The 24,711-nt window shown below is 43.3% G+C and overlaps 2 protein-coding genes across 2 annotated transcripts in view; one reads left to right on the forward strand and one right to left on the reverse strand.

Moving 5' to 3' along the window:
- LOC148508321 (anosmin-1-like) overlaps window positions 1–17,391 on the reverse strand; it is a 59,861-nt gene extending 42,470 nt beyond the window's left edge. The window contains exons 1-5 of the mRNA XM_088444854.1: window positions 17,156–17,391; window positions 14,793–14,840; window positions 13,335–13,397; window positions 9,620–9,827; window positions 5,282–5,466 (exon numbers count right to left, since the gene is read on the reverse strand). Of these exons, the coding sequence (XP_088300980.1) occupies window positions 5,282–5,466; window positions 9,620–9,827; window positions 13,335–13,397; window positions 14,793–14,840; window positions 17,156–17,347 (696 nt within the window). The 5' untranslated portion in view covers window positions 17,348–17,391. The remainder of the gene's footprint in view (window positions 1–5,281; window positions 5,467–9,619; window positions 9,828–13,334; window positions 13,398–14,792; window positions 14,841–17,155) is intronic.
- LOC148508320 (uncharacterized) overlaps window positions 1–24,711 on the forward strand; it is a 174,922-nt gene that overhangs the window by 56,026 nt on the left and 94,185 nt on the right. The window lies entirely within an intron of this gene.

Here is a 24,711-nt window from a genome sequence, read left to right on the forward strand (position 1 = left end):
AAGAATAGCATAATTTTGTGTGAAAAATAGACATACAATTTTAAGGGTTGGGGACGGGAGGTTGACACTCACAATGTCACCAGTGAGTATATTGACCTCACGATGCCAGTGCCTGGACCACGGCATGGGTGTAATACTACTGTACTTAGACCATTTAACCCATGCTGGTGTCCTAACTTTAAACATGTACTGTATGATTAAAGTTGGTGCCGACATTGTGAGGTCAACATTAGTGACATTGCGAGTATCAACCTCCTAACAACATATCAAATTTTAAAACTTATGACTTATTGACGACCATGTGGCTAGCAGGGCAGCTGGTCATCATCATGCTGACATAATTCTGGACCCATTTTTATGTGGAGGCCTGGGGCTTTAGTCCCAACCAGGGGCGTAGGGAGGGCGGTTCCACTGGACCGCGAGCTCCAGGTGCCTTGGTTACCACAGGGCGCCCTGAAGTCAGACTCCAAAGCAGCTGCTACTGCAGACCCCTGTGCTGGGTCTGCAGCAGCAGCGTTCTGTCCTACATTCCTGCTCTAGTGAGAAACTCCTGGACACTAGAGGAGCTTGTGATTGGTGGAGCTCAGCACATGGTCATCTGACCCCAGCAAGGGGCGGGGCTACAGCAGCATGTAGACGAGGAAGAAGCTGCAGGGTCCACATTAAGGTAAGAGAGATATTGTACCCCAGTTATGTCTATCACCCTCCCTCCCTGCCTGTATGTATGTATGTGTGACCCTTCCAGTCTGTATGTATGTGTGTGTATGTATGTATGTATGTGTGACCCTTCCTGCCTGCATGTATGTATGTATGGGACCCTGCCTCTATGTGTGTGTGTATGTATGTATGTATGTGACCCTGCCTCTATGTGTGTGTATGTATGTATGTATGTATGTATGTGACCCTGCCTCTATGTGTGTGTATGTATGTATGTGACCCTACCTCTGTGTGTGTATGTATGTGACCCTGCCTCTATGTGTGTGTGCATGTATGTATGTGTGTATGTATGTGTAACCTTTCCTAACTGTATGTGTGTGTATGTATGTATGTGACACTGCCTCTATGTGTGTGTGTGTGTGTGTGTCTATGTATGTATTTGTGACCCTTCCTGCCTGTATGTGTGTGTATGTATGTATGTATGTATGTATGTGACCCTGCCTCTATGTGTGTGTATGTATGTATGTGACCTTGCCTCTGTGTGTATGAATGTGTGAGCCTGCATGTGTGTGTATGTATGTATGTGACCCTGCCTGTTTGAGTGTGTATGTATGTATGTACTGTATGTATGTATGTGACCCTGCCTGCAAGTGTGTCCCTGCCTGCATGTATGTATGTGACCCTGCCTGTATGTGTGTGTCTATATATGAATGTATGACCCTGCCTGCATGTGTATGTATGTATGTACAGCATGTATGTGACCCTGTCTGTATGTGTGTGTCTATGTATGTATGAATGTGTGACCCTGCCTGCATGTGTATGTATGTACTTGTGTATGTATGAATGTGTGACCCTGCCTGTATGTATGTGTATATGTTTATGTTTGTATGTATGTGTGACCCTGTATGTATGTTTGTATGACCCTGCCATGTATGTACATGTATATATGTAGCGGTTATATTATACAGCACACACTTGGTTTTTTTTTGGGGGGGGGGGCACGGTAGCACACTCATGCTCCGGGCACCCTGGCCACATGCTACACCTCTGGTCCCAACAACCTAATCTAGCCCTGTGCATCTAGGCACGACACATGTTTGGTACACTTCCAATCTTGTAATGATGAGTTAACTGAACTTTATCATAATAAGCTCAGAGTCTAATAAATGAAAGTGGGAATTGAATTCAGAGTAATTTGCAATGCCCTTGTATCATATTGGAGAGTCTAATCTATAATCTAAAAATCCTATGACTGTCCCTAGCAATTGGGAACATTTTGCAGTTATGGGTCTGATTTAGAGTTATACATAACATAATGACCCCCTTGTCTATTTTCCTTATAGTGCCCTCCCCCTGTATGTAAGTGACATGCACCTCGGTCTGTATGTTAATTTGATAAATGAATTCTGCACTCATGACCCCCAAGCCCATCATTGTTGCTGGAAACTGTTTGCTTACCATTGAAAAAGTCCTTCCTGCACTCTACTCACGGCCCCTGTCTGGCAAGTGGCAATGTCATGGTAATCGTCTGTTAGTAAATGTGTGATGTAGTCCCAGAAACACAACATCGACGTTGATCGATTTCATCGATTTTAAATCAATGAAAATCAACCTTTAGATCAGTCGATCATCAACCTTCTGATTAACCATATAACTACTCTGACTTGCCTTCCTCCTTGCTTTGTTACAATGTTTGTTTGCCTTTAAGTCACCTGAAATAGTGACTCCTAGATCCCTTTCCTCTTCAGTACTTTCCAGTATAGTGCCATTAATACTATATTTAGCCTTTGGATTTTTGAGACCCAAGTGCATGATCTTGTATTTTGTTGGCATTAAACTGTAGTTGCCACGTTCTTGACCATTCCTCTAATCTACCTAGATCATCAATCATTTGTTTTACCCCTCCTGGTGTGTCTACCTTGTTGCATACCTTTGTGTCATCTGCAAAAAGGCATAGTTACCCTTCAATACCATTTGCAATGTCACAAATAAAGATATTAAAAAGCACTGGTCCAAGTACAGATCCCTGAGTTACTCCACTGGTAACATTTCCCTCTTGAGACTGCACTCAGCCATGATCTTATCCATTCAACTATCTCTGTATCCAATCCCATGCTTTCCAGTTTATTTAACAATCTGCGATGTGGAACAGTGTCAAAAACCTTACTAAAGTCTAGATTAGCTATATCTATGACCCCTCTTTATCTATTTCCTTAGTCACCCAGCCCAAAAAGTTAATAAGATTTGTTTGACATGATCTCCCCCCAGTATATCCATGCTGTTTGGGGTCCTGTGAGCAACATGGCATAGGCATCGGAGCACATGCGCTGTGTGACTAAGACGCATACGCTGTTATAAAAACATTGCCATTTGCGTAAATATTGGCTCAGAGTACAACTCTGAATCAGGTCCTATATGCGCCAGGTTGACTATAGGACATAACAGCAGTATATTTTCTGGGTTATGCCAGGAGAGACATTGCTATTAGTAAATACTAAGGTCACAGTGCACAATATGTACACACTGTAATACTTTAATGAGGTGTCACATACAAAACAACCTGCCTGTATCTGGACAGTGTTATTAATAAATACTGTCCATGTATCATGTACAGTTAAATACAGACGCATATATAAAATAGAAGTACTAATTAAATTCAATGAAATACAGTAATATGTTTCTTGTCGTGGACAGATTGCAAATAAATAAATAATGTACATATAGATAGTAGCACCTATATAGTAAAAGTATACTTGCCAACTTTCTGGCTGCTCCTTCCGGGAGGGAACAGCCAGATGGGCAGGACTGGGGGGGCGTGGCTGTGACCAGGGGGAGTGACCAGGCGGGTGACAGGTATTTGTGGGCCTGACAGGGGCGGGGCCACACTATCACGTCATTTTGTCCCCGCCCCCGCTACACAATGCCGATAATACAGGCTTTGTGGAGCAGGGCCAAAATGACGCAATTTTCAGTGTTAATTGCGTCACTGGCCCCCTTCACTGCAGGGGTTTAACTATTAATCGCGGGGGGGGGGGTGTTGGGGAGATCGGTGGCTGCTCGGAGGCTTGCCTGCTTTTCCGGGGGGCCGGGAGCTGCACCCGATTTTCTGGAGGCTACCGGCAAAGTCGGGAGGGTAGGCAAGCCTAAATAAAAGCAATCAGAAGCTGTTGCATCATCACCTCTGTGTATTTTGCACCAGGACTCGATCACCTGACAGGAGCATATGTCACTTTACATAAGTCAAATTTGCTTGAACATACTGGACTTGACCAACACTTACACGCCCCCTCCCATTCCCCATTTTGTCTCCCATCACCCGTTTGGTCCCTCTAAGTGTAAATAGTCATAAGCACAAAATACAACAGAGTTTACATATGGATGGATGTGTAAGAAATTGTTATGTGCATGTGCAGTGCTAAAGAGCGCAGTTTGCAAGGAAAAAAAATCAGCTTTCGTCCAATTCTATATCAGCACCACTACATTTGCTGTTCTGAAATACTTGGAGGCTCAGATCCTATGTACAGGGTTGCATATCTGGTCATGCCCAAATTTACATCTAATGCATTGCATGGCTCTCTTTCTGTGCTGCCTCATGCCCCTGACCTGCTGCCAGCATAGCTTTCTTTGGTTCTCACCCACCCACTCATCCTATCTATAAAATAAGTGCATGAAAATAATTCAGCTCTATTTGAGCCGAGGTTACATTTTATTATATGTGAATAAATTAATAATATATAAAATTTCCCCCAAAATTTAATTGTGTCTTATGGGTTAAACTCACTTCTGTATACTGCAAAACAATCTTGATTATTATTATTATGTTATTATGGTTACACTGAAAAAATTCATATTGCTAAATACTATTGGTTACATGGAATCGGTATGTAATGCCGACGGATGTATTGCTGACGGACTAAATATCGACGATGGAAGCCGGAACCATCAGGATCCCGGCTTTGTAAGTACCCTAACCGTCCCCTTTCCCCCCCTAACCCTAACCCTCCCTTAGTGGTGCCTAACCCTATCCTCCCCCCAGTAGTGCCTAACCCTAACCTCCCCCTGGTGATTCCTAACTGTAACCCCCCCTTCCCGCACCTTAAACCTAACTGTCCCGGGGAGGGGGCTAACCCTAATCTTCCCATGGTGGCACCTAACCCTAACCCCCCCCCTCCCCATGGCCTAACCCTTCCCAGGGGGTGCCTTACCCTAAGTCCCCCCTGGAGGTGCCTAAAACTAACCCTCCTCCCCTGCGGCTAATAGCTAACAGGATGCCGGGATTTCACCATCTGGCTAAAGATAGGCGTCAGTATTTAGACGCCTTTCTTAGTACAGAGTTGGGCTTCCAGCGTCAGGATTCTGACGTCCGGCATTCCGGATGCCGGTAAATGAACTGCATCCCAGTTATATTTATGAAAAGCAGTGCATGGAAATACTGTATTGTCACTTGCTGGTCTTAGCTGTCTAGCTGTCATTTTTGTACAACAGCTTAGAAAATAAAAGCAAACATCTAATTGGTTGCAATGGCATATTTGCTGTGCCATAATAAAGTCTTTAATTATCAAAGCTATTCAAGTATGTTTCATATCTCCTAAAACAAATTCAGTTTTCTGCCATCTGTACTAACCACAGCTATTGTCTGCCAAGGTGTGGACTGATCTTCATTCGGCTGAATACCATAATTCCATCGTCTTTGGAGAATATACAAAACTGGCTCCGCTGAAATGTTGAATCTAGATTTCCAAATTATCTCGACACTTCTGTTTGTATGTTCATTATATATTAATTCACTGTGAGGTTTCAATGGGACTCCTGCAAGGAGAGATGTTGTCTTAATATGATGATTATCTTCATTGCAATAAAACTAAGATAATAGATTTCTTTTAATCATTTCAATATAAGTTTTGCAAAAAATAAAAATACACCAATGGGTGCTTTTAAGAATTGTTTATAGCTGGTGAGTTAAAAATAATAAGAAAGAAATAACGCTAAAAATTGTGAATTGCTATCCATATACCTATAAAAAAAAATTCCACCCAAGATTTATATTTTACTGTTTGCTGTATAGGGATAAGCTATGTAAAAAAAATTAGCTAGTCTGCCAACATCAACATTTTAAAAAGTGAAATCGCCAATAACAATCCTAAATATGCCCCTGGAGGACCCACAAAATCCCTTAAAGGCTGTCTTATTCACTAGTTACACACTATGGGGTCAATCCAGTTAGGTGAGAATTGTGAGGTGCAAGGTGCGAGTTGCTATTTTCTCTTTGAATTCACATAGCAAATTAATTTTGCAATCCAATTAGCAACTCACACTGAACCAGTCAGACTGAATTCGCATATTTCCCATTCGTGTAAAAAACAATTGTCCTCAAATTACCCCAAAATCAACTTTTTCATTAGTTTAGACACCGCACATTTAACTGCAATATTTTTTTAATTGAAAAATAATTGTTTTTATACTTTTTTTTTTTTTTTTTTTAATTAAAAGAGCCCTCAAAGTACCCCAAAATCACCTTTTTTTCCTACTTTGTTTGCATTTCTCGTTTCATTTGTTTGAGATTAAACGAAAAAAGTTTGCTTTATAATTTTTTTGCATTATTTTAAAAAAAGCACAAATCATCCATTTGACACCATTTAAAAACCTCCAGTACTTTCCTAATGCCCACAAACAGCCTTCTATATGGTCCTGATAACAAAAATGATCAATTTTGGGGGTTCCAGGATGGTCTCCCCACTTTTTCATGCACTTCTCTTACATCGCATTGGCAGTCAATTCGCAAACCTTCGCTGCGAGTTCCGCGAATAGGTATTTTTAATTGGAATGGAGAATTCTCGGGAGCACGCATTCGTGCAAAGTCTGCAAGTTTCATGAAACAAACTCGCTACTCGCAATTTGCACTTAATTGGATTGACCCCTATACATTTTTAATTATTGTTATTATTATTATTATTATTATTATTATTATTATCGTTATTATTACTAGATATCTATTCCTCCCCTGTGTGAAGGAAAAGGGGAAATATCGGGCGGTATTATCTGCCAGATGTGCAGACCAATGATCAGATCAGTCGGGCATGTTGGAAGATTTCTCATGCACGACTGCCCGATCATTGCTGATCGATTGCGGCCATCCACTATGCAATTATTGACCCAATCCACAAATAATCGGTGGCTTGGGCAGATAAATGCATACTGTTTGTCCGGTTTTAGGCAACAGAAATTAAAATGTTCGCAGGTCATTTTTTTTATAAATTGGAGATACTGTATGACTAAAGCTGGGTACATACTAGACGATGTGCAAATGACGCGATGATTGTCCCGATTTCCCTTGGACCTTGAACAAATGATACAGAGTATACACACTGTTCAATCTTTCAAACGAATGAAGGATAAATCTTGCGTTGTTCGGTTGTTAAGATATAATGTTAACATATCGCCTGGTTGTCCAGTAGGGTGTATACACTAGACGATTTGAACAAAATTGTTAACCATATCTTCAGATCTGATGTGATGAAAGAAGCACAAGAGCATGCGATAGTGCGTACACACCGGATGATGTTAGCAGGAGAAAAGGATTCAGTTTATACAAAAGGTGAAGAAGCAGCGGTGAGATGTAATTTCACAGCTGTTTCACATTACACAGATTGGAAGTACTAGCCCCATATGTGATAATGGAGTCCATATTGTTAATTTTAGCACCGTGCACCTGTCACAACCCGTGTAGTTCCTCTATCCTGCCTGGGGTGTTGCTCTCTGCTCTGTTGCTTCTAGCACACTCTGGTCTGTATCTCAGCAGTTTGCTGCATCAGTTGAGTGTGCTAGAAGCACCAGAGCAGAGAGTGACACACCAGGTGGAAAAGAAGAACTGCACGGGTTGTGACAGGTGCAGGATGCTAAAATGAACACTAGGAGTCTTGGCGCTTCCGCAATTTAAAAAATAACCAATAGTATCGAATTGCAACACTATTGTTAACACTTAACGTCATCTGCAGATGGCATTATGTGTACTCACCCATCGTTGCTGCGGAGAGAAGCAGGGAAGAGAATGATCTCTTACTGCTTTCTTCCATGATACTCTAGTATCTTGACTCATGCATCTCAGATCTGCATTTGATGTCTAGAAGATGCGAGTCTGCTGGGCCGCACTGCACAGCCATGACACTGGCACCTGCGCAGTAATGTTAATGTGTTTCGCAAATGCGAAAGATGTCAGATCTTCAGTGATAGTACCCTATTTGTCATTCAATATTTACAGCATATCCCCTGAAAACATCCGTTTTCGGGGGATACCTACAATTTATTAAGTATCACCCCAATATACCTTGGAGGGAATATAGCAGATATCTCCATATCTACCTCGGTCTCTCAATTGCCGACAGCAGCCGCATGCCATCTAGGTTTCTATGGGGCTGTGAAGCTGTCAGTTTTGCCAAGCTCCAGAATGTGGAGTTTGGTCCCGGCAGGTAACGGCATTTGAAGATGGCATTAGCCGCTGTAGCCTATGAGCTAATTTACACAAAATGGCCCGGTCACTGTGTGTGAGTTTTGATATATTCGGGCTGTATATAATTTCTTATTGCCATGAATACAGATGTGTCCACATACATCTATCCTTTGTGCGCTACACATAACGCACAGCGCCATCTCTTCCATTGGGCTTGTTGGGCAGTTGCCCAAGGGCCCGAAATTTGTAGGGGCCCACCAACCCGCCTCCCTGCAGCCGCGGCCAGTTGGTAAATTTGTGATATTTTTATAAGCCGGCCGCCGGTGCACTGTATTCTGATCTAACCTCCCCATCCCCATCCCCCTCTGTGACAAGCACTCACCTCAGTCCCAGTTTCATTTCATCCGCCGGCTTCAGACAGTCAGACAGAGTCTCTCTGCATGTGTCGGAGGTCTGATGGGCTTGCAGGAGAGCTTAATTTTATTGACCATATAAATTTTTTTCCCGTGAATGGGTGGGTAGGGGCCCCAGTGCATTGCTTTGCCCAGGGCCCACACTGCTGTTAAGACAACCCTGATAACGCGGGAGCTCTGTGTGACTCGGTAGCGCTGAGCTTCTTTTCGTGCAACTTTTTACCTTCAAATGCATCTTATTCACACATTGATGCGAATAGGTAGCACACGCAGCTTCTGCTGATTAAAATGATATGCACCATGCCTATATTCTGTATACGACTGCAGGTGTATCTGCATACAAAACGCTACATGCTGCATATAATTTTAATCAGCAGTAGCTGTTTGTGCTACCTATTCGCATCTATGTGTGAAGACGCATTTGAAGGTATAATGTTGCACAAAAAGACGCTCAGCGCTACCAAGTCACACCATGGCATGGCGCCACTAGAAGGGCTGTTTAATGAAGACTAGATATATGAGGACACATCTGTAGCAGCGATAAGAAATTACAATTATAACTGGTCTAAAACCTGATAATTGATAAATAAGCCACATAATGAACACGCTGGAACAGACTGTTAGCACCTGGTCTGTCCAGACATTGTAAACAATATAAATAGCAACAATATTTTTGCAGAAAATGCTGCAAGAAGCTGCAAGATTTTTAGTGATCATATTAAACAGTTCTTTAAGTAGACCCCATGATCACATGGATCGAGACTCCCACTCCTGCGGACACGTTCAATGTGGAATTTGCCAACACATGTAGGTGGCCAAAATAGCAAGACCAGGCCATTCAGTTCTCTGGACAAGCAAGTGGGTCTCTTGCTCTTTCATTGGGGCTCGTTAGTGGTCATCTACCAACTACAGTAACCAGCATGCCTTACAATGTTACTTATTAGAGCAATTGCCTAATACTGTATTTCTTCCAGTATTGCTGCCAGTGTTGCCAACTTTATGAAAACTTTGTAATACAGATTTTTCACTTTTATGTGTGTATTGCCTTTACTAGATGTTTTATAGATTTTACGATAACAAAATTAAGTTATACAAAGATTACCTTTAAACATATTAACTGGCATCTGGCAGGTGAAACCACATCCATTGGCACAGCACTTCTTTTTGCCAGGACATTCTCTGTCTGCACTGCAGCTCAGCACACAGGCAGCTGCAAACCCAGATGCTCTATGAGGCGGAGGGCACTGCCCCTGCCTCGTCACCTGCAGGGATCTCAGGAACTCACAGCTGGTCACACACTCATGGTGGTTCTAAGTAAAGCAATGAAACAAAACTAAGATCACGATATAGTATCACATATTAAAGAACATGGTGCATGTGTAATGGTCCATCAACTGGGCTTGATTTCAAAAGGATGGAGTTTGCTACCTAAAATTTTATACATTTTTTAGATTTGTCCATTTGCAATCTTTGTAGCAAAATTCCTCTAAACTGAGTGATAAGGAAATTAAAGTTACAGTATAATTTATTGAGATTTGTTCCACAACCAAGCAGTACCCTGCAAGCCATATTTACATCTGTCAGAAATAAATTGATTAGAGGGAGATAAACTATTGTCAGTGTAACCAAGTTCTTAATAAATGGTTCAGTGTGTATAACAACTACAGGTTGAGTCTCCCATATCCAAATATTCTGAAATACGGAATATTCCGAAATACGGAAATTTTTTGGCATGACTGAGATAATGAAACCTTTGATTTTTGATGGTTTAATGCACACAAACTTTGTCTAAGGCACAAATTATTAACAATATTGTATACCATTACCTTCAGGCTGTGTGTATAAGGTGTATATGAAACATAAATGAATTTAATTTCTGTACACAAACTTTGTTTGAACCACAAAATTATTGAATATATTGTATAAAATGACCTGCAGGCTAAGTGTATAAGGTGTATATAATACATAAATTCATTCTGTGTGTATATTGGGGTCCTTTTCCCAAGATATTTCATTATGGTACTCAAATATTCCAAAATACGGAAAATTCCGTTATCCAAAATACCCCTGGTCCCAAGCATTTTGGATATTGGAGACTCAACCTGTATTTACAAATATGTACTTTGTTTTCATACCATACTTTCCAAATTGCTGAGTTTAAATGGAACTCTGCTGGGTTATTAGTACACTGTACTTGAAAATTATTATATATAGCTAACTTGCTTAAGAAAAAAAAATCACTTTATTAAAGGAGATGCATACTGTTCTGTTACAAATAATAGCTATGCCTCTCATACACGATTACTGTATCTTTTTAAATAAAAAAACCTAACTTTCGCAATATATTGTCTAAACACTAAATGGGCCAAGTGTAATAGGGTGAGAGTTTAGGAAATATGCGAGATTAGCAGTAAACCCTCACACTATTACATTGATCGAGTTGTATCTTCAAAATGGGAAAACATCTGGATGAGAGTTTAAATCGTGAGATTTTGTTTGAGCCTGAAAATATGGGAGTTTGTATGTTCTCTGACTGTTACATTGGGTGAGTAAAAAAGTGTGAGAAAACTCTCACATTTTCTAAACTCTCACCCTTTTACATTTGGACCAATGTGTTTAACTATATGGGCCACATGTAATAGGGTGACAGTTTAGAAAATGTGAGAGTTTAGCAGTAAACTCTCACATTGGTCGAGTTTTATCTTCAAATTTGGAAAACATCTGAATAAAGGTTTAAATTGTGAGAGTTTTTTTTAGTCTACAAACATGCAAGTTTTCATGTTCTCGGACTCTTTTACATTAGCTGAGTTTAAAAAGTGTCAGAGTTTACTGCTAAACTCTCACCCTATTACATTTGGCCCCATATCTTTGTGTCTGTTATTTGTTCCAGAGATAACTGCAGGCATGTTGAGGAACTCCCTGCAACCCCCATCTAAATTATTTGAATACCTCTTTATTATAGGCTATTTGACAGTTACATTATTTTTGACTCTAAGAGGGAGATTTAATTGTTTAGCTGTCGGCTATTTTCTTAATGCACCCGACGGAGCAATTCAATTGTTGCTCCGTCTTAGGGTGATAGGCGCTGGTGCCGGTATTTCTGCTTGCACCTTCAGGGCACGCTTGAACAGTAAGGGCGCCCTAACCAGGATTTTGGATGGATTTAGCCGTTTTACACAGCTAAACCCAGTCTAATAGGGCATGAAGAGAGTAATAATTAATGAGCACCCAGAAAAACTGATATGCAAAACTGGGCGCTCATTAATCACAGCCCACACAATTCAATTGCACCCTAAGAGGTATATTTACTAAGGTGCGGGTTTTTAGAAGTGGAGATGTTGCCCATAGCTACAAATCAGATTCTAGCTATTATCTTCTAGAAGGTGCTAGATAAATGTTAAGTAGAATCTGATTGGTTGCTATGGGCATCATCTCTACTTCTAAAAACCCACTGTTTAGTAAATATACCACTAATAGCTCTGGAACTGGAGATTATGGTGATAGTTATGGGGCTGTAGCTGGATTATTCCAAACTCCTGGGAAAAAGGTAAACAGTAACCTATGGAAACTAATGCAAAACCAGGCAGTGATGTGAATAAACACCTATATATATATTGAAAAAAACAGAAAGTTGGGATATATTTTAAAAACAAAAACCAGCAACAATCTTTTTTTTTAGTTAGACATAGTTATTTTGTACAAGAAGGTGGACATTTGGAATTTCATTGGTGTGGGACATCAACATGCCACAGATGTGAATGGTATTGGCATCAGGGACCCTGAAGTACCCAACAAATTACCCATACAAGGTTTCATATCCTAACTGCTTGCATGCTATACCAACGTGATGGGATGTGGACCTGCGGTTAAAATGCTGGTGGGGATTCTGGCGGTCAGAATGCTGGCGCCGGAATCCCGACACCTGTCAGAATTGTGGCACCGGCATCCCGAAGGTAAGTAGCAGGATTGGGGGGAGGGTTAGGTTTAGGCACTCAGGGGAGGTCAGGGACAGACACTGGGGAGTGAGGGAGGGTAGGGAGAGGGGGAGGGTAAGGATACTGACCGACAAGGTGTATTCTAACCCTGTCAGGATGCCGGCATCTGGATTCTGACCGCCGGGATCCCAAACGCCGGCATCCCGTACCCATCCCCAAAATTACATTTCTATGAATAGAGTTGTCCTTTAATCAACACCATGGCTCTCGGTACAAAACATGGCTTTATTTCAGTTGTTGTAGCAAATTTAGTAGATATGTTAGAGGAATGCAATCAGATAAACAATCTTACAGAAACTATCTGTGGATCATATTGGTATAATATAAATTTTAATCCTTAACTTGTCTTTTCATCTGAGTTTATAATAGCAGATCAAAAAGCTTTCAATGATTTGTGCTTGCACGCTCAGTGTGCCAAGGATTCACAGTATCACAAGTTTGTGTGTTTAATGACATATTAAGTATATTTAACATCATTCTTATAGAATACAGATTCTGATTAATATCTTAATTTGGTACTCCCAGAATTTCAATTCTTATAGAATACAAATTAAGATTTGTTTTTTAATTTAGTACTCCCAGAATTTCCCTGCCATGGGGCGACCACTTCTCAATTCTAGTATCAGGCTTTTAGCTGACTCAGACCACCATGATGATCTCCATAAAGTGCCTGTATTTTCTAAAAGTGTTTTTTATTGCTCCTAAGCATAGGCATCGATTAGAGACTTCAAAGGGGCTTTTACACAAATATGGCAGCATAAAATGAACATGTTTAATGATTTAAATTTACAGTCACAGAGAGGAAAATAAATAAAATATTACCTCACATTTCCTATGACACTGTTTTGGCTTGGAGTCCAAATTCCCCATGCATGGTTGTAAACACTGAAACAATATTTATAGTACTAATGAAATGAAAAACTACATTCTGCAGTGAGACTCACTGTCATCACAAAAACAACATATGCTGTGACATCACCATAGCTAATAATTTATATGAGTAATTTTATCATAGCATGCATAGTATGTAAATATAATTTATCTGCACATCTTATTTAATAGTAAGGAAATGTAAGTAAACATCTCATAACTTTAAAAACATTTCCTCAGATGACACCGTCTTCTAACATTCACAGACTAATCCTATTATCTTCTGTTTGAGGCCTAAAATAGTTTATCCAGGTCTTCCCACCACTATAATGTCTTCTCACACATAACTGCATAGGCATCATGGCAGGTATCCTAGGTTTGGTTTGTTGTGATAACCCTTATACTGCCCTTGGAGGTCTGAGAAATGCTGCTGTTACTCTATTGTAGACCACCGAAGATAAAAGAGGCAGAACCGAGATAGTTAACATATTCTGTGAGCCTCTTTGTTTAAGAAAATAAACAGTAAAATTCTGTGTATCATGAGTTATTTCTGATAACAACACACTCTTTTAATGCTCCAACTTTCATCACAGAATGCATATAAGGACAATTATCCACACAACAAAATGTGATTTAGGGATTAAAAGTAGATGTGTCCACTATTTTTATACATAAGTGCATCTAGTCATACCTCATTCTGCCTACACTCTGAACAGCATCAATCAGCATTCATCTTATTTTAGGAGAGGAAGCGATGACAAGTAAGTATTTCCAGGGGTTTCTCTTTATTTGATCAATACTGCAGTGATGCTTGTACCAGATTGTACATTACTACAAACTGATAATGGCTCATTCGGGCAACTTCAATAACCCAAACAACATTACCATGAAAGCTGTCAAAGTCTTGAGGACCATTTCCTAATGCAGGACCATGTAATGCAAAATGTATGGCATTATGTTGTAGTGATAGATAGATAGATAGATAGATAATATATCTATATACTTAGTTTCATTTATTTTAATATTACACAATTATTTTCAGATCAAACAGAGTAGCTATATGAGAAAACTTCTCTATCCAATGGTGATTTAATTGGTACAGGAGTCACAATAATTTTTACATGCAAGCAGGTTTACAAGTCTGACCTGTATATGATGGTAATTCAGTTAACATATTACTGTGATGTGTTTATGAATGCTAGTCATGCATGGTGCAGAGTTTTAATTTACTACTACTGTAGCATTCCTGGTTCAATATAAATAGGTTCATTATTTAATGAAGCTAAGCTGAAACATGTGTCCTGACAAAATGCTCTTCTAGCATTCTATCTTTTGAAAACACTGATCTTCACAACTCCTGCCAATAACCAGACTATAGAGTTTTACCAGATAACATTAATTGGTACTTACCTGTGAGCATCGCCGCTTATTCCCACACCATGTCAAAATATCATCATTCTACATAGGATTAAAGAAGAAATGCATAATGTACTTGACCTGGAAATGTGATGCAATAAGGATAAATGCCCTACATAAAATAATGTAGAATCAAAACTCTGGCTTGATTGCCTTGTATTTCCATATCTCCTGACTGTCCCATTATTGGATGAACTATACCAGTGATAGACAGATAACCTGTGATCCATGTGACTGAACCCTTAGGGTTGGATTTTTAGAAGTGGAGATGTTTCCCATAGCAACCAATCAGATTCTACTTAACATTTATCTAACACCTTCTAAAAGATAATAGCTAGAATCTGATTGGTTGCTATGGGCAACATCTTCACTACTAAAAACCAGCACTTTAGTAAATATACCCCTTAGTCACTAAAGCACCCCACTTGTTACATATATAAAGTCAGACACATACAATTCACTCCTGCTATAATTTTAGCCTGTTATGGCACACAGGGCTCTATTTACTACAATCCGCATATTGAATGCGGATTGTAGTGTGATATTACCGAGTGAATTCGCATTGCGAATTCAGGTAATATCACAGGGATTTACTATAAATCCCTTGCAGGGACAGAGCTTGCGATAAAGCTCTGTCCCTGCGGATCCCATCCGCACTCTAGTCGCGGTATTTTCGAAAAAAATACCGCGACTAAGAGCACGCGCATGCGCCGACCGACCACCGCTACTACCCCCCCACAGACGCTAAGCCCCGCCCCCCGCGCTAAGCCCCGCCCCCCGCGATCACGGACCCCCGCGACCCCCCCTCCCTTCATTACACTTACCTGCATCCTCCTGGCCTCCGGTGGTCTTCTCCGGGCTTCCCGATCAGGTGATATCCCATACTGCACTGGGGCCCGATCACCTGATGACCGGGCCCCAGTGCACTGTGGGAGACCAGCTGACCGGAGAGGAGCCATCACCGGAGCCCCGATCACCGGTCCCTGGATTCAGGTAAGTGAAAAAAAAATGTTTAATTTTTTTTTTCTCTTTTTTACAGCAATCAGCTTGCGGTCTACTTAGACCACATAGCTGATTACTGGTACCGGCTCCCGCCTCTGCTCTCCCCGTTAGAGCAGAGTGGGAGCCCGGTAACCGGGGGAGACCCTGGATAACGCCACCTCCAGGTGGCGTTATTATCACAGGGCTTCCCCCGGTATTTTTTTACAATTTATTTTTAGTAACTTGCACACAGATCACATTTCCCATTACAATTATGGGAAATGCGATCTGCTTTACTAAAAATAAGTGATACTGGGGGTTGGAGTAGAATTTTACTAATTCTACTCCAATTGCCCTGTAATAAATACAGGTGAAACTAAAATAATGTGAAAAGGGTGTGAAAACACCCTTTTTCACTTTATTTTAGTAAAAATAATGTTAATAAATAGAGCCCACAGTATCAATGCGATTGTCTATGAAATCTACAGGTTAATGCATTATTGTTGGGTAGTACTGGTAACTAGGTAAGAAGCCTGTCCATCTATGTTTTTACTTTAATTTCAAACCGACTAATACTTTGAAGGTGTGGGTCACATATTAGCCTAATGAGGCCCTCAAACCAAGGAACTGCACTATAGCTACATCCCATAAAGAAAGCCAAGTTAAACAATTTAGCAGTCTTATCCATTTATGGCTTTAAATGCAAAAACATGTTAATGTTAATTTGGGCATACTTTTTACTTCTCCATATATTAATCTAAAACACCATGTAGCTCTTTCATCTCTAAGCGTTTCTTTTTGTCCTCTAGTATGTATATATCTGTGATTAAACGCCTCTACTAGCTCCTACTAGGGCAGTGGTTTCAAACATTATCAGTTTTGTGACAGACCTGCCCACATAAAAGCTTATGTTAAGATGTTGTGTTTAATAAAATCAGAATCATGATGAAATGTTTGGTTTTGAATTTCAGTTACTTTGTTTCACTAACTAAAGGCATATATTAAACATATTTGAAGCATTTCCACCTGTAACATATTGGGACATATGCAGCACATATTCTGGGGCACAGATTGAACCTTGCTCCTGGGGTTGCCTGTCTGCTAACGCATTGCTGCATCCCCATCCATGTTTTTTTTTATGTGTGTGTGTTTTACATTTTTTCATTGTTATTTTTTGTAGTTCTGTACATTTTTTAGCCAAAACTATGTTGAATTGCTTGTACATTTTGTACTATCAAAACTGTTGTATCTATTTATATTAATCTTATGTATTCTTTCATCATTTTAATTATTACACTCAACAATATATAAGGATACATGTAGAGGATATCTTGTTTTCTATGACAGTAATGGAAGCTAGCAGCTGAGCCAATTACCTGTAGACTTCTGAAAGTGGCAGAGAGCTTGGTGATGTGCAGGGTTAGACAGCGTGATGTGCATCTGGCCAACATTATCTTCTTATCAATGTCCCCTCCATCCTTCTTTTCCACTCGCCTGCCTGCAGCAAGAACTACTATGTTGTATACCAGCAAAAGTACCAAATTACCATTGAATAACACTCCAGCCATGCTCACAGGTAACTGCAACTCCTTCCCAGTGCTGTTCTGCTCACTCTGCTTATCACTCTGTAAGACGTCTGTATCTGGGAGGATGCTCCTTCTAACAGGGACCTCCCCCAGTCAGTCTCCCCCAGCTTCAAACAGGACCCCACACTGTAGCTTCTGCAACAGTACAGAATCTGACATGTCTCCCCTGCTGCTCTGTGATTGCTACATGTGGTGTCTGAGATGCATGATTTCACATAGGGTCAGAGGGGCAGGTGACAGAGTATCCCTAGAGTTACATTTATTTCTATGTTTTGTTAGAAATAGAGTAAATAAACATATTGTATGCTGTAATAGCAGTCAGAATGTAACATACCTGCATAATATATTCTTATGATGACACATTGCACTGTGACCTCTTTGGCTAGCATGTCACACCATATTACATTTGGTTAGGATGTCATGCCATATTACATTTTAATATAAACTTATCATAGCATTTAATAACTTTTTGTTTACTATTTTTGTATTCTACAGTTATATGCAGAGGATTGTATCTGTATCTCTATAGGTTTATCTTATATGCTGGGTTTATAGTACTTTAAATCATAAAAGCCTGTGCTTGCAGTAGTTTATTGTATATATTATTGGTAGTAATGTAATTTTATGGTATTACCTCAAACAAGTTAGTTAGCCAAGTTTATTTAGTTTAATAAGCAGAGAACAAAATAACATATATCAATACTTATTACATGTCTGATGTATTTAAATGCATGAATAAATTCCATGGACTTCCATAATGGTCTGTATGATTTCTAAACTAAGGGGTCTATTTACTAAGCAGTGTTAGGAGACAGAGTGAAAAGTGATAAGAAAGTGATAAGGTGCTAGCCAATCAGCTCCCAACTGTCATCTCACAGGCTGTTTGAAATTGAAATTGGTGCACAGCCCGACATAGTGGGTACACGCAACTATTTTGACAATTTGTTGTTCAGGTCCGTCGGAATCAGGCAAAACGTTTAAAAAAATCGCTGTTTTATATCCAGCTTAACCAGCCCTGTTTTACTGCTTTATGTGGCTGCACATATTATTTTGTGCTTACATTTAGAGCTCAAACAAATATTAAATTTTTTCAAATTTAATTTTGAATAATCGGTCAGACAGGAGAAGCGCACAAGCAACTGCTGCCGGTGTAGGAATCATGAACAGTCAGACTTTGATGTTTAAACAAATTTTGGATACCTACCATAAATCGCCTCCTGTTTCTGCACATGATTATACCCCCATTGTTTTACCCTCTAGGGCCCTATTGTCATGGTCATTGTAGAGATACCCTTATTATTGCTACACTGCCCAGAATCCTCCCTTGGAAAACACATTGAATATAGACACATTGAACCATCGCACATCGTATAATGTGTTCCTAGCTTTAGACTCCCCATAGGAAGTCACAATACAAGGAGGCCTCCCCAGTAGCGCACGCAGGGGGGGGTTCTAAGCCCCCAGAAACCCCCCCTGATGGGTCACTTTATTTCCAGAGACGGAGACAAACTCCGTCCTCCCAGAGTGAGCGCGGGAGAGCCTGAGGGAGGATCACTGCCGCCCAGCAGCCCGGCACCTAGGGGGACGTCCGCAGCTAGCAGTAGGAAAAGCTGCTATTAGTATGTTATGTGTGTGTCTGTGTTTGTACTTAGTAAGTATGCTGCGTGTGCATGCTTCAATGTGTGTATGTATGCTGTTTGAATGCTATGTGTGTATGTGCTGAATGCTGTGTGTGTGTGTGTGTACTGTATGTTTGCTGAGTATGTCTCACACATTATATATGTGTATATATATATATATATATACACATATATAATCTACACACACAAACATGGTATATATACAGTATATACACTGTCTACACACAAACAAGGTATATGTGTGTGTATATATATATATATATATATTTGTAGTTATAAAAAAAACACATAATGTCCACACTCACATCTTACTAAAATACAATGCTGGGGTAGCTATCCCAAGCAAGATAAAAACCTTGCCAAACGACAATCTCCAAAAAATGAGGGTGCACTCACCAGGCTTCAAGAAATGTTCATAAAATATTGATTTTATTTAGATCATCATAAAACGTACAGCCATCATGTAGAATCATCATAAAACGTACAGCCATCATATAGAAACCCCCCGCTAAAAATCCTGCATTTGCCACTGCTCCCCATTATTAGCACTATTGCAATCATAACAGAAATTGCCAAACCTGTAGCCCTGGCACTTTCCTGAACAGAAAGAAAGCAGGACTTAAGAGTCATAGTGGTGATTTCTGAACTTCCTCCTGGTGCCAACATTTTATGCGCATAGAGGGTCTGATTCAGAGATGGGTGGAACTGCAGAGTCGCACACAAGCGGCTGTGCATTTCTGTCCATCTCAAATGCAAATGCAGCAGGAGGTGTCTTTAGGAAACAAACACCTCCTTGCTGCATCTGCGATCCCAGGCTGTGACTGATGTTGCAGCCTGGGATCACCATTGGAACAATCGTGACCATCAGTCACAATGGTTGTACCTTTGGCTAGGTTGTGGTAGCTGAAGCTTATCACAGCTTGACCGGGTCCTGGCGGCTTGCGAGACCAGGAAGTCCATGGACGCAGACCCTGGCCTCAGCACTCCCAGGAAACGGCGACACGCCCCCATTCCCGGGAACGCAGGCCATCCCCACACTTCTGCCTGTCAATCAGGCAGAGGCTTGGGGGAATTCCGTGCGGTATCGCAGGACTCGTTCGGGTCCTGCACAAGCGCAAACCACTTACAATCGGAGATGTGCACTAACCATTGGGTTAGCGTACATCTCTGAATCAAGCCCAGCGTTTTTGTGGTTATACAGCTCATGAGTGCTCTCGCTTAGTGTATTAATGTAGATGTCAATATGGTGAATTCAGCAGGCATATAATGTGGACGTTCTGAAATTTCGACATCCCCCCCCTTCTCATGACTCCGCAGTGGCCTGACCCAGTTTTGTTTTCCTTGGTGTTTGGATGCATACAGTGAGTAATTGCAGAGGGTGCAGCAACTGCATCTGCTTGTCTTCAGTTCATAGTCTCTGGCAACACTGGACTCTTACTATAGAAAATTATATTTTAGCTTCTAGGTCTTTTTCTTCATGTAGGCACAAATAACTCACACATTTATTTGTAAGAAATAAAATTAATATAAGGCAACTTAGGAGGAAGACAGCCCTGATATCTCTATTCTTTCAGGAGTTATATGAAACATTCTTGAGGAGTAAGAAAATTACAAGAAACACGTATAGACTTCAGTTAAAAAGGCTGTAGGCCAAATGTAAATGAATACCCGGCTTATATTTACTAAAGTGCAGGTTTTTAAAAGTGGGGATGTTGCCCATAGCAACCAATCAGAGTCTACTTATCATTTATCTAGCACCTTCTAGAAGATAATAGCCAGTATCTGATTGGTTGCTATAGGCAAGATCTCCACTTTTTCTTTTTTTTTTTTTTTATGTATTTATTGAAATTTTTCAATTATATGTAATATACAGATAAACAGTTCAAAATAGGATGAACAATATAAGAGAGGAAAAATACAATAATAATATATAGTTAACAGCAAAGAAATATGTAGATATTTTGGCAGAGTTAGATAGTATGACAACAAATAATAAGCTGTATTTTCAACAAGAAAAATTAAACAGAGTATTGGGGAAGGGTGGGAAAAAGGAAAAGAGAAAAAGAGGGGAAAGCAAGGGAGAGAAGCAGTCGGTGCGTGTGTGGGAGGTCCAGGGCCGCGCGCCCCCCCTCCCACGAAGGCGCCGGTACGGACCGGACCCCGCGTCGCCGGACGCGCCCACGTGTTGTGGCGCGTCATCACCCGGCGACGCGGCACGGCCATGACGCCGGCAAGGACCGGACCCCGCATTGCCGGACGCGCCCACGTGTTGGGGCGCGTCATCACCCGGCGGCGCGGCGGGCCAATGAGGGCCCGCCGCGTCATCCAGCCCAGGAGCCCGCGCGGCGGGGTATTTCAAATACCCGCCTGCGGGCAGGAGAAGTAGAGCGGAGGAGTCATCGGAGCAGGCGGATCGTCGCTGGAGGGAGTACCGAACGCGAGTTGGCAGTTCAGGTAAGCCCTCAGTGAGGCCCTTGTATCTTGGTATTAGGCCATTGTACCCCTGTGTTAGGTTATTGTGAACCCACTGTACCACCACTGTGCGGCACTAGGCCGAGGCCATTGTACCCCTGTGTTAGGTTATTGTGAACCCACTGTACCACCACCGTGCGGCGCTAGGCCGAGACCACTGTACCATTGTGTTAGGTTGTTGTGTACCACCACCGTGCGGCGCTAGGCCGAGACCGCTGTACCATTGTGTTAGGTTGTTGTGTACCCACTGTACCCCCACCGTGTGGCGCTAGGCCGAGACCACTGTACCCCTGTGTTTTAGGTTGGTGAGTACCCACTGTACCACCACCGTGCGGCGCTAGGCCGAGACCACTGTACCATTGTGTTAGGTTGTTGTGTACCACCACCGTGCGGCGCTAGGCCGAGACCACTGTACCATTGTGTTAGGTTGTTGTGTACCCACTGTACCCCCACCGTGTGGCGCTAGGCCGAGACCACTGTACCCCTGTGTTTTAGGTTGGTGAGTACCCACTGTACCACCACCGTGCGGCGCTAGGCCGAGACCACTGTACCATTGTGTTAGGTTGTTGTGTACCACCACCGTGCGGCGCTAGGCCGAGACCACTGTACCATTGTGTTAGGTTGTTGTGAACCCACTGTACCACCACCGTGCGGCGCTAGGCCGAGACCACTGTACCTGTGCTAGGTTACCGCATATCCACTGCACCATCACCGTGCGGTGTTAGGCTGCAGGTATTGTTCTAGTGCGGCGCCAGGCAGCCGTGCTCTCTTATAGGAGCAGAGACCAGGACTACTCGCCCAGCAAAGAGACAAGGGGCATACCCGGTGAGCGCATTCTGTGTTTGTGTGTCGAATCATTGTTTGTGTGTCGTCCCCTCTCCCCTTTTCCCTTTTCGGGCGTTTCCGTTCGGGTTGCACCCATGTGCCTGGCATGCGGGTGCAAACCAGTCTGAGGCCACAAGTGCCAATGATGACCATCCTCTAGTCCCCGCACCCCTGTCAGTCAGTTGGCCCATAGGTTCAGCGTGTCCGACCTATCTTACAGGTTAGACCGTCCCCGGCTGTGTCAAACCGGAAAGGCCCAGGACCGTCTGTGGGAGAAACCAAGGTGTCCTGAAGGTGAGAGCCACGGGGTGAGAGAGGTAAGTGCCCCGCCACACCTGCACGGCAGCAGGCGCACACAGCAGTCCACCCCTTGCCCCTCTTACATTTGGCGTAGTCGGCAGGATCGCTTGACGCCAGCCGGAGGACCCCCACGAAGATGACGGACCCTACCACCGCCTATACCTCCGCGGGACCACCATCCGAGACGACAGACCCGACTTTTGACCGGCGGATTACCCCGGCCATCGGAGCCGCTGTCCAACTCATCCAGAAGTACGATGGACAGAACATGGAACTGGACGACTGGATGGACCAGGTGGAGTCGGTGATCCGTCTGTATCACCTCCCCGCGCCGGTACAGGTAGACTTGGTGCTGCAGGTCATCCTGGGGGAAGCAAAAAAATCTGTCATCAACCGCCCTCTCGGGCAGAGGAAGGACCTCCAGGGGGTGTTCAAAATCTTGAAGGCCACTTACGGAGACCGGTCCACACCGACCAACCTCCGGAAACGGCTGTTCGCTCGGATCCAGCGCGAGGACGAGTCGATCTCCCAATTTGCCAACGCCCTCCAAAGTTGCGCAGATCGGATACGGGCTCGGCAGGACGCAGACTGGTTGGCCGGAAACCCAGACTTGGTCTTACGAGACCTATTCGTGGCGGGTCTGAAGAGTAGGCCCCTACGCCACCATTTCCAAGACAAGATCGAAGGGGACCCCCGCCTTCTGTTCCACGAGGTGCTGGAGAAGGCATTGGCCAAGGATCAGGACGAGGAGTTTGGCTCCTGCTCTGTGTCCCTCCAACCGACACACCCAGACTCCCGCACCCCCAACCCACCCCTAAACCCACTGGAGAATTGCATCAAGGAGTTGACCAATGCGCTACTGCTGGTCCAGCAAGAAATATCCCAGCTAAAGCAGCGAGTGGAGCAGGCAGAAGACCGGCGGGCCGGGGCGGAGACCCGTGCAGAAGGAGAGCGGGCCGAGGCCCCACGTCGGAAGCCTCACGAGCAAGACCCGCCCCGGCGCTGGGAGTCAGCAGGAACGTGCCGACGGGACACCAGGGGCCCAGTCTGCTGGGAGTGCGATCGACCTGGCCATTTCGCCCGCGAATGTCCTGAAGTACGACCCAGTCGAGACACCCGCCGTAGACCTTTAAACTAGCGTCCCTCGCGGTTGCGGGCCAAACCGCGAGGAGGGGAGACGACCAGGTGGACATTACCCACTCGTCGGATCTCATTGGAGAGTGCCCCACAGTAATAGCCCAGCTGGCAGGAAAGAGCCAGCGCTGTCTTCTGGATACCGGCTCCCAAGTGTCAACCATGTCCCAGCGATGCTTCCAGGGGAACTACGCCCACCTGCAGCGGACCAACGTGGGAGATTGGGTAACCCTCATGGCCGCAAACAACCTGCCAATTCCCATCCTGGGTGTGGTTTGGGTCGAGGTGGAGCTGTACGCCCAGTCCCTGGGGAAGAAAGGCATCATGGTTGTCGCAGGGGAGGACTTGAAGCATGGGCCTGTCATCTTGGGGATGAATATACTCCGCTGCTTGGACCAAGCCCTAGTCCTGGAGAAAGGCCCCCGGTACTGGAGACACCTAGGGGTGCAGAAGCCCGTACAGCAGGCCCTGCAACGGGTGATGCGGCTGTGCGAGGGACCATCTCCAGCCGCTGACACAGGCCCCCTGGGACGGGTCAAGACAGGCCATAACCAACGGGTGAGGATTCCCGCCAGGCAAGAGGTGGTCGTGGATCTGCCCGTGCGGGCGCAACGGCCCCTGGAGGGTAGGGAAGTCATGATAGAACCCTGCTGGTTTGGCCAAACCGACGCTGGATTGATCGTGGCTCGGGCCTTGGCAGTAGTCAAGCATGGGGTGGTGCCCATCCGGATCTGTAACCTGGGGGATGCCCCAGCCCAGGTTCCCCCCAGGACCATCTTGGCACAGGTAGAGGCTGTGCCCGAGGGCGGTGTCAAGTCAGGACAAAACGTCCTCCTAGAGCCCGACGTGCGGAAACCATGGACGCTGGCCGTGAGGGTGGAGGAGCGGGTAGAGCCCTCCGAAGGCTGGAACGGGCGAATAATACTCGAACAGATGGACGTGCCCCTAGATGAACTCTGCCCCGCCGAGGTCAAG

Source organism: Taudactylus pleione, unplaced genomic scaffold (assembly GCF_031769625.1).
Source record: "Taudactylus pleione unplaced genomic scaffold, aTauple2 ptg000372l, whole genome shotgun sequence".
NCBI lineage: Eukaryota > Metazoa > Chordata > Amphibia > Anura > Myobatrachidae > Taudactylus > Taudactylus pleione.